The sequence below is a fragment of the Phaenicophaeus curvirostris genome, chromosome 6 (genome assembly GCF_032191515.1).
Source record: "Phaenicophaeus curvirostris isolate KB17595 chromosome 6, BPBGC_Pcur_1.0, whole genome shotgun sequence".
In the NCBI taxonomy this organism is placed as follows: domain Eukaryota; kingdom Metazoa; phylum Chordata; class Aves; order Cuculiformes; family Cuculidae; genus Phaenicophaeus; species Phaenicophaeus curvirostris.
Genome location: NC_091397.1, coordinates 8,630,872 through 8,641,437, shown reverse-complemented (window position 1 = coordinate 8,641,437; position 10,566 = coordinate 8,630,872). Strand labels below are relative to the sequence as shown.

General features: G+C 40.1%; 1 protein-coding gene across 5 annotated transcripts in view; it reads right to left on the bottom strand.

Annotated features, from left to right (window-relative positions):
* Nucleotides 1–1,040: 1,040 nt before the first annotated feature.
* DPP6 (dipeptidyl peptidase like 6) overlaps nucleotides 1,041–10,566 on the bottom strand; it is a 568,651-nt gene continuing 559,125 nt past the window's right edge. For all 5 annotated transcript variants that reach the window (XM_069859300.1, XM_069859303.1, XM_069859299.1 and 2 more), the window contains exons 20-26: nucleotides 10,103–10,297; nucleotides 9,359–9,413; nucleotides 8,370–8,475; nucleotides 7,517–7,575; nucleotides 5,050–5,122; nucleotides 4,877–4,950; nucleotides 1,041–3,238 (exon numbers count right to left, since the gene is read on the bottom strand). In XM_069859300.1, the coding sequence (XP_069715401.1) occupies nucleotides 3,092–3,238; nucleotides 4,877–4,950; nucleotides 5,050–5,122; nucleotides 7,517–7,575; nucleotides 8,370–8,475; nucleotides 9,359–9,413; nucleotides 10,103–10,297 (709 nt within the window). In that variant the 3' untranslated portion in view covers nucleotides 1,041–3,091. The remainder of the gene's footprint in view (nucleotides 3,239–4,876; nucleotides 4,951–5,049; nucleotides 5,123–7,516; nucleotides 7,576–8,369; nucleotides 8,476–9,358; nucleotides 9,414–10,102; nucleotides 10,298–10,566) is intronic.

Below are 10,566 nucleotides of genomic sequence, written 5' to 3'. Positions count from 1 at the left end.
TCTCATCCTTGTACCTCTAAGTGGCTGCTTAGCATCTGAGCCTTGCTGCATGATTTAGTCTTTTAGGGTTAAAAGGTCTTTCATGGATTTATTTGGCCTAGAGACATTGATGCGTGTGCAGATGTAAATAGTTCCTGAAGTTATTGCTTAAGATGAGGAGGACAGGGTATTGTAGGGTACAGTCATAGTCAGGATTTCTAATTTTTGCAAAAAACTCCATTTTCTCAGGAAATAGAGGAAACGAAAGGACTTCCTTTCCAGATGTAAAGAAGATACAGAAACATCCAGTTGATCTTTCAGTCCACAAAGTGCTGTTACAGCATGGGATAGCCCTAAATTGTCTCTCAGCTGTTTCAGTCCTGGATAGTCACTCCCATTGCCACAGTCAGTGGAGCTTAATGGGCACATGGAAAAGCTGCCACCTGTTCAGTGTAGGTGTTTGAGGATGGCCCTGGCAGATATATGGTTGTCCTCTTGGCTTCATGGGAAATAAATATCTGAATCCTGATGGGATGACTCCCTCCTCTTGTTTGTCCCTTTCCTGATGGAGAATGAGCTGCAGAAAAACCTGCTATGGCAGACTCAGTAAGTTTTAGTGCTTTGTTCCCACTTCATAACCCACAAGCGACTTTTGGGGAAAGGGGCAATGGATGAATGAGCAAGAATCCCTTTGGTAAAGCTGTTGTGCTTGGTTGATGCCCCCAGGAAGCCTGTGTGCCAGGTCAGTAGCCAGAAAGGGTGCATTTTTACCAAAGACTAGAAGGTAATTGAAGTCTTCCCGTGATCTGCTGCTTTGGAATTGAACTCACTTTGTGCTACTTCATGCTATCCTCAAAACCAGTCACCATTTACCATGGTGACACCATTTGCCAAGGTCAGAGGTAACTGAATGATGATGTGTATTTGTAAAGACTTACTTTCATTTTTCTGATCTACACTCTGGAGTTTGGGCTCAGTTCAACCAGGAATAGCACTTACAGCAACTCAATGCTTATTTAAGTACTTAACACTAAATAACAGTGTAGGAACCAGGGTGGTAAAATAATGTTTTATTCCATGAATGAACAAACACTACCATGCCACATCCTAAAGTTGTTTCTACAAAAGATTGTGGACAAAGCAGATTTTTTACATTTCTTGGGTCAAGTCCATTTCAGGCTTTTGAGCCTATTCGGTGTAGCAAAATCTGGACACGCAGCATTTGTATTGTCTATTTGGCATTTTGCCAGACAAAGCAGATTTATACTGTAGTTCTTGTTCACACAATGTTGATGCAGTCTAAATTAAAGGAGATAATCAAACCAAACTAGGTAATTTCTGTGGTTTATCAATATATTTTCATGACGGCCAAAGTACAACCAACATTCAAAGCTTAAAATAATGGTAATTAAAAAAAAGACACACTAAAGAACACAATGGAAACATCATCATTGCTGTCAGGATGTGAGTTTACCCACAGTACTATGTAAAAAGTAGAAACTGGCATTGACATTCAAGCTGTCAAAACAAGAAAAGAAATTACATTAACTGTTATATTTCCAAGCTAGTACTTCTAAAGAGTCCTGACCAGCAAAGAAGTGTTATTGCATGCATGCTGAACACAAGACTAATAATATTGGATCGGGGACCTGACGAATAACTGACTTACATTCCTTTATATACAACAAAATGAAATATACAGTATTAATACTGGCTGTACATTTGGTCAGAATATTTTACAAGGAACAATACTAGCCAAAATTCTTATGCATGGTAAGTGGAAGTGAAGAAATGTTGGATTTCTGTCCAATGTTTTCTCAAGAAATTTTAAAACTTGCTTTGCACTGCTATAATGGAGTGTTAGATATTTTAAAGCAAAAAACACTCCCATCTTTTTTTCTTTTATGCTAGTGTGAGCAGAAGAGATAATTAAATGTATTTGGAATGTGCTAATCATTGACCTGGAATAAAACTAAGCCACAGACAGCATGTGCAATAAATATCTGCACATTGGTTCTGTACAAATGGCTTTATGAGATGATCTGTGAAGAATCTGGTACAAATTCCGGCTATCATAGCCTCATCTAGCCTTTTCCCAACAGGCTTACGACCAATTGTTCCACACTAAAAGAAGAAGAAAAAAAATTGTGACCGTCACATATTTTTCTATAGTATAATAAAAATATCTCAATGTTAAGCTGATATAGCTTATTTATGTGCATATTTTTCAAAGCTCCTAAAGAAAATACTCAATGTTACAGCCAAATGCTCTGCTGTGAACACAAGAGTGAGATTTCCTTTACTTTAGTCTAATAGATTTTTTAACGTTTGGGTACCTTGATTCCCCTTGCCCCTTTAGATTGCTAAGGTCTAAAGTGAGCTGGTTAATTCGGTACATGTTTTTTCCCCATCCAGAACAAGCTGAGAAGCTAATAAGATAAGCACGAGACCCAATAAAAACAGCGGTAAAAGCTATACAAAATTAAGAAATAATTACAGGAAGGTAAAGATCCATGTAACTATAGTGCTAATTTGTACAATTGAATTTGTATGTCCTGTAGCAATGACAAATTTTCACAACATGGGAAAGAGAAGGCAAGTATGTATGGATCAGTTATCCTTTAAAATAATTGTGCTATAAACTTTTCCATGTATCAGGTTACATTTTTTTCTGACTCAGTGTGATGCTAACTATAGTAACCTTAATATGGATGACGGATTTCACTGCTACTGCTTGATTGCTTGAATGCAAAGAGATGTTAAATCTTCCAGTCCTCGAAGCGGTTTCTTGGGGAATTCCTTCATGTTCAATGTCTTACCACTTTCACGCTAGAAGTCAGTTTGTGGCAAACAAAAAAAGAAAGAAAAAAAAAAGCCAAAGAAAAGTAAGATGTTGGTTGTCATGGATTAATTTCAAACAGCAGTTTCTGCTGAGTTCAACATGCTTAATGGTCTTCCATTTAGGAAGGAGTTGCTGTCAAGTAAAGCAGATGAGCTGCTTTCAGTTTTCTTTAAATACATGCTAGCAACGTAACATCTCTTTCTTCAGGGAAATGATCCAGTTGCATATTGTTAGAGAGCTCTGCCTTGTGCTTAGCACGGACAAGTAGGGTTAATCGTCATCCTCCTCCTCTTTCAGTGGGGCTATTGGAAGTTTGTCCTGTACTTGGAAACACGCCACAAAGAAGTTGACAATGGAGTTATACAAGTGCTGCTCCAATGCTGCATTGTTGAAGTAATGGCTTTCGTCAGGGTAAATCTGCAAAGAAACAGGCAAATACATACCATTAGGAATAATAAAGTCTCAGGAATGACCATACATGCTGGCAGCTCAAGCTGGCCTGCAAACCCACTATTTCTCCTCCGCACTATGTGTCTTCGCATAGATATGCATGAGGTCCAGAGTAATTCAGGCGCCCTAGCACGCTGAGTGCAGACTTGCATCTTTCTTCAAGTGGAATTGGGTTTGGAGAGGATTTATTTATTTGGAGAGGATTTATGGTTGGACTCGATGAGCCGGTGGGTCTCTTCCAACCTGGTTATTCTATGATTCAATGATTCTATGATTTTCCATGAAATTCCATTCTGAACAAGGTCAGTCTAAGCAGAAGCAGACCACTCTTCCAAATAATAGTACTTGCTTCTTGTGAAAAGTTAAAGAAAAACCCAAAGCAAGTCTTTGAAGAGAATGGCATTAGGTTTTGCTGACTGAAGTGAAGACTTTAAAGAAAAAAGTCATTAATTGGAAAATTGAAATAAAGTTACTGGAGAGGTGATTAAACAGAAAAAAATGCGGGAAGCTGGAAATGAGATAGTTTTAATACAACTTTCCATTTAAATGGAACAGGTAACGTCTGGACATGTTGAAGCAATGCAAGAGGATTGTAATAGGTTGTCAAGATTGGGATACTGAAAGGGGAAAAATGAGTTTCTAGGGCTGCATGCTTGCAGGCAGGACTGGAGTATCTCACTGCTGTTCTGAGTACCTCAATCCAAAAGGCAGATACCTCAGTTGTCCATTCAGTTCTCCACTAACCTTTGATGTGCATCAAGCCCATTGGTGCCTTCAAGCTCCAATGTACTATGGCTTCTACATTGGGAAATGTCTAGGGGTACCTCTGTGATTTTAGCGCTGACCAAATCCATGCTGGTCTCCTTGCTTAGCTCCCCTGTCAGTGCTCCATCCTACCTGGCTTTGGAACACGATGGAGTGAGCATACCCATCACATGAAGCTCCACAGAAATGCAGCCAGAGGGAGCTGGTATTCTGTAAATCACATGTTAGTAGGACTTGGGCACTGCAACACAACCATCTATATCGTGAGCTGTAGCATCGCCCCTGGCATGGATTGAGCCTGGGCTAGTTGCACTCTCCTGGCTGTAGCAGAGTGTAGGGACCATCCCCATGGCTGCTGGGTGGGTTCATTTTGGAAGCTTCAAAGACTTCTACATAGGCCGTTCAGCATATCAAAGATGGAATTAGGTGGAAAGAGGGGCTTTCTAGACCAGAGTACGTTGTTCACAGCGGGATGTCAGATTTAAGTGACATTTGTCTCCTTAACTTTTCTGGTTGATTTAATTCAGATCTCCTTTTCCTTGTAATTCATCCTGAATTTGGCCTGTTGTTACCAAAGAAATTCAGCAGGCATCAATTCCTTAGAGATATGTTACTCAAAACCTAACTTACCATGATTTAATAACTGTTCTACAGATGTCCAAACCAAAATAGTGGTATCAACTAGGCATAGGAACACATAAGAACACATTATATGCTGGTGCTATTTCTGCTGTGAGGCTGAATTTGCAAGTGGCTTTTCAAAGCGCGCTTCAAATAGCAGTTTGAGTTCAAACTGGGAAATAACTGTTAAAGTATATAAAAACGAAAAACATAGTGTACCTGCAAGCTGTAATTAGCCTTTGCCTTAATTAGCTGTGTGATAAGGTCCGCAGTATGCTGAAAATGGATCTTTTCTGTAAAAACAGATTACAATCATTAAAGAGGCAAATTTAATTAAGAAAAATCAAAGCCATCCCAAACATATTATGAGCTCAAATGATGGGCTAACTTACCATCACCAGTAGCATGAATGATCAAAAATGTCTGTTCCTTCAGTAATGAGACTCTGTGTGCTAATTTGGTGATCTGAGAAGGTAGAAGTTGCAGTAAGATTAAATGTCCTGCTAGAAAGTAGCCATTTATATGGAGAAAATAGAAATGCTTAATTCCATTTGATACTTCATCGTAAGGATAACAAGCAGACACCAGCCCAGCGTATTCTCTCAGCTATTTGGATCAATCTAGAGGTAAAACAGACCCCCACCCCACCCTTCCGTGCTCAGTATCAGCAGCAGGAAAGGGTCAAAGACCCTCGTCTGTTGTGATAACATTCACTAAAAGCCTGAACTGCGGAACACAGGGAAAATGTCAAAGTGAATTTCCAGAGAATACAAAACACAGATGAAAAGCATGTCTCAGTGCCCAGGTCTAAGAACTCTTCAGAGAGCTGGAGTGACTTTGGTATGGTTTGAAAGCCAACCTCAATGAGCTTTGACTGCCTGGGGGAGGATGTGATACTAAATTCAAGTGTCTACTACTGAGAATGCCTTTGCCCCCAACTGTCTTTGAAATAAATAAATAAACACACAATAAATAATAAACAATACAAAACAAAATAAATACAAATCTGAGTGACTGCAAACCATAGAGGGTAAGAGAAATGAAGAACTTCGCTACTTTTTGGTGTATTGTTCAGAAGAATACAAGTCTCAAGTAGAATCCAAAAGATTTAAAAAAAGTCTTGGAGTGTCAACAGGATGTATGTATCAAATCATAGATGTTGTTTTATAGGGGGACAGGGAATAATGATTGTCTCAAATTCATTTTTCCTTCACTGTTTAAATGCACGTGCCCTACCTCTGGTTCACTTAAATGAGTTAATGCATTTTTCAGTTAAGACACCTTTGTATAAATCCTGTTTTTATCTTCCCGCTGTCCTACACCACCATTTCCACCAAAGATAGACAAGAGCACCTCCAACAGCAACAAGGTTTTCCATGCCTGGCTATGGAGATCAAATTAGCTGGCTAAAAACATTGGTAGGTATTATTTTATGTTACAGATTACAAGTGTCTCTCCTTTGCTAAAACATAAAGCAGCCCTGAACATCAGAAGTGGCCTTCCATATTTCCTTGGCACTAGAGGGAAGTTTTGGAAGTTTTGCTGGTTGTTCTGGCTTTCCTGCATCTCCACACTCTGTGTGGACCTAGCAAATGTTCTCAAATTTTGCTAGGTTGCCTCTAATCTTCCCTATATAATTGGGGTTAATTAATGAGGTCTCTTATACTCAGATTGCTGGTTGCGATGACTAAGCCTTTTGGTGGTGTATTTACATCTTGCATTCTGTTCTCTTCCTATATATCTGCTTCCTTTCTGCTGCCTCAGATGTAGCCTACCACAATATAGGTTTTTTGGAGTCTGCATCAGGTCTTGAATAATGTGACCGTCATAAAGTTCATGTCTGGTACACAGGTTAGGAGCAGCTCTTCTCCCTGAGCAGTTCATGGTTCAACTATGGTGTGTAGGAGGTGTGTTAGGAACCCTGCCTTGAACAGTACCATGTTCTGCAGAGAGCTCAGGTGCCGTTCCTAGCAGTTAAGACCAAGTCAACCAAAAGTATCACTATTTACTTAGGCCAACTTTTCAATGCACAGAAAGTACGTGACAATTCAAAGGTCTCATTTCTGGAATATTTTCCCTTGCTTTCACCTCTGCTGACCTGCTTTCAAATTTCTAAAAGGGCAAAGAGACTTTGCAATGATCTAGAGATCATCAGTGCAAAATCTGAGAGACAATGAATTCAGCATTTAGATAATCAGAAAAAAGCTTCCACTGCGGGGGCAGAGTGCTACCTGCCCTCTCTGTAAGAAAATAGTTTCGGATCTTTGCTGCCTTCACATCTTCCAGCTGAAAACAAGGCTTAGAAAGCTTAATAAGATTTTCTCTAAAACAAATTTTGTTTGACTATTCTTCATGAGGTTTTTCCTCTAAGTAATTGAAGCACATGAACCGACTTATCCCATCACTTAGTTCTCAAGTCCTGCTTAATTCTGGCACAGAGTTCTGACTCCCTGAAATATCATATCTGCGCTTACTTCAAAAAAGTAACTTTGGGTGAAAAAATATATCTCAGAGAAGCAAAGTGGCAAGAACATTGAGATAAACTTTAAAGGAGATCATGACATTGTGTCTAGTTAGGCAGATCTGAATCACTCAGCCTCAGCTCTTTCAGTCTGTAAAACTGGAACAACTGTATTTACCCAATTTAGAGAGATAGACATGAAGGCTAATCAACAAAATACATATCTATTATTACTGCTAAGACAAGAAAAGCAGTAAGCAGGCTGAAGGACACCTTCAGAGTTTTACTAGTGAGTTGCTCTTACATATCCTTGCTCCCTCCCTGAAAGGGAGCACATGGAGGAAAAGCTAAAACACAGTTCACATTTTATCAGGAGAATGCAGTAACCATGCAGTTACCTCATATGCTCTGTTATCAATCCCATGCAAGCCCAAGTATCTTTCTGAAAAGGCTGAAGCTTGAAAAGAAAAAAAGGAAAACATCTCTTTCAGTCATAAGCAAATACACCGATGCTTCTGAGTCAAACATCACAAATGCTTAAAAGGACCTTATTTTCCATCATTGCCTTAATTATAGTGGATGTATTTCTAAAAGTTTTTGAAAATACACTAAATACACTATCATATGTATGATACCACAGTCTTTCAATATCACTGTGTACTTAAGGTTTCTAAATCAGTCACAGAAGAGCCTTTTTTTTTCATTCCTTAAGGAAATGAGATACAAGAGCATCTTTGTGTCCCTTTCTCCTTTTACATGGGGCCATCTCCACCAAGAGTTGACTACAAGTTCTTGTTGGTCTCAGGGATAATTGTACAAGACCTGAAGGCTGGGTTAATGCCACTGACATTGATGGCACTCCCCTGATCTTCACTGGCACTAAGTGCAAGGGGCAGCCTGCTCCGTGGAGTACGGAGAGAGGATGAGGCAGGCAAACTGGAAGAAGCATATTCAGGGCAGTGGTGCAGGTTGGTGGCAGAGGCTGGAAGGGTTTAAACTCAATTCTCCTTTATTTAAAAGGAGCAAGGAATAAGTTGTTTGACTACTTTCACCATCACAGCTGGTCCCACTGGTGCCAGCAAATTTACACTTGAGGGGAAAAAATAGGTTTTATGGCTTGTCCTAAAAAGATGCACAGTGCAAAACAGGCAGGATCTTGGGGGAGAAAGAGAAGATAATTGGGAAAGGATAGAGCACAAACATCAATTGTGGTCAGCAAGAAGGTCTGTGTGCTCTGGTGATGGGGTTTACCATATAGTTTGAAGTCTGTTAGTGGGGAAAGAGCAGCTCCACAGGCAAACACCTGGTTGTCTTCACCGGCTGGAAGCATGTAAGTGCTCAGGTAGCCACCGTAATCCTGGAACACAAAGGAAGGTGGGACATAAGTGGTCCTGCCATGAGGCATTGCTGCTTTGGGGTACAGAAATGGCAATTAAAACTTTGCAGCAAACTCTTGGCCATTATAGAGCCTTTAACACCTTGCCCTGAAAAACAAAGGATATCTCCCCGGCTTTGGCAGATGCAGCTGAAGATGAGTACTTGTTGCACTCTCCTGAAGGCAAGAGGGGCCAGAGTTTGTCCCTTTTCAGCCCACTTTAGGTCTGTAGGTCTAATGAAACATGTCACCTCTCCAAAATAGTCCCCTGGTCTTCCACTATTTAAAACGGACAACACAATTTCAGCATCTGCCATCAGCCTGTTAACAATTCCCTGCAGAGATACTGCTTTATGGGCAGCTCTCTCTGTGCACTTTAAGCCTGTATCCCCCACAATAAACAATTCCTACTTGCAGTCTCATTCTTATTTCAAACCCTGTGTACTTTGCAATTTCTGCTTCCCAGCCGGGCACACACTATGGTGCAAATCAGCCTCAGAAATCAATATTGTTGTATATTTGTATGACATGAGCTAGATCTACCCATATTCCCATAGGCTTTAAGAGACAAGAGGAAAATGAAATGAAAGTTTGCAAGGTGAAAAAATAATTAATTATCTGACAGTGTTTCTCTGACAAGTAGTCACTTTCTGCACTTGGAAGTTAATTTAGAATAAAATTGATGAATACATTGATAAAATGAAAGCTTTCATCTCTAACAATTCAAACAAGAAGCAGTCTATCTCAAAAATAAATAATAATAAAATAGTCATCACTGACTTAGTCAATAAATCAGGATTTAGCTCAGCTGCTTATCCATATCAGCCAACTAAAACAGCACAGAGGAACAATGGGAAAATACTACCTTCCCAAACACACCGACCCGCAGTTTATCAATGTACTGCTCCTTCAGCATTGTCCTAGAACATGAGAGAAGAGAAACAATGAGTTAAAAATATTTTTCTCTTAGGTATAGCAAATGTAGTGTGATTTTATCAGCTTGAATTTGGGGTGGTCACAGAAAAATGATGTAGACAGTCTAAATTCACTCCGCTACATGCTTTTACATGAATCTGTTGGATTTAATCTTGCAGCTTGTGTTTGATTTGACCAAGCAATAGCAACAAATAACCTCCACTACCTCTTATAGTAAAGCTGATGCTATGGCACTACTCTGATGGTGTTTTTAGTGTGATTATGTGCAGAATAAATCTAACAGTATGAAAGGACTCGATATTTAGGGCTTTGACCTGTTTTTTTCTGTTTTAAAGATTTTAAAAGTGGACTTTTTCCAACTACCAGGCCAGCAAAAAATTAATCGAGGAGCTGATATTTGAGTTTATTTATTTTGTAACTAAAAATAAATAGGCTTTGAACATGTGATACAGATAAGTGTGCTCCAATTTAGCTCTGTATAAGGCTTATTTTTCTCCCTCTGGCATGAGCTCTCACTCACATGCCATCACTTGGTCACAGCTGTATGACTACGCTGTCCTTCCCTTCTATTGCCTTGCCCTACCTTACACACCGTTAAAACAACTAGATTTTATGATATTCTTGGGTTAATTATCATTAATGAATTAATTTCTTCAATAACAATGTCATTCACCGAACAGCTTGCAACTGATCCTTCTCTTCCAAAACGCCCAGCTTCCTCTTAACCTCATGCAATAGCTTCGTCCCTTGGAAGCCACTCCCGCGGCCATCAAACTTCAGCACAACGGCATTGTGAGAGCTGACCATGACGCTTTCCCACGTCACCTCGAATCTCTCTGTTACGATCTGGCTGCCGGGCGTCCCGTCTCTGAAACATAAATAAGCATCAAGCAAATTCCAGGGAGCCAACCATGGGCCAAACACCTTTCCTGGGGCCATGAGCTTCCCATGGCAATGCAGACCGACAGGTCCTGCGCGCATCGTAAGGTGGGGTAGATTTCAAGAAGGGGAGACTAGTCCCAGCAGCAACGATGTGCAGAAGGCTGGTTGTGTGGGTTTTGAGGCTGGGGTAGAAGCTGCAAGTTGGTTCCTGCCTTCCTCTTTGTACAGTAACTATTGCTGCACTAGGCTGAGTTT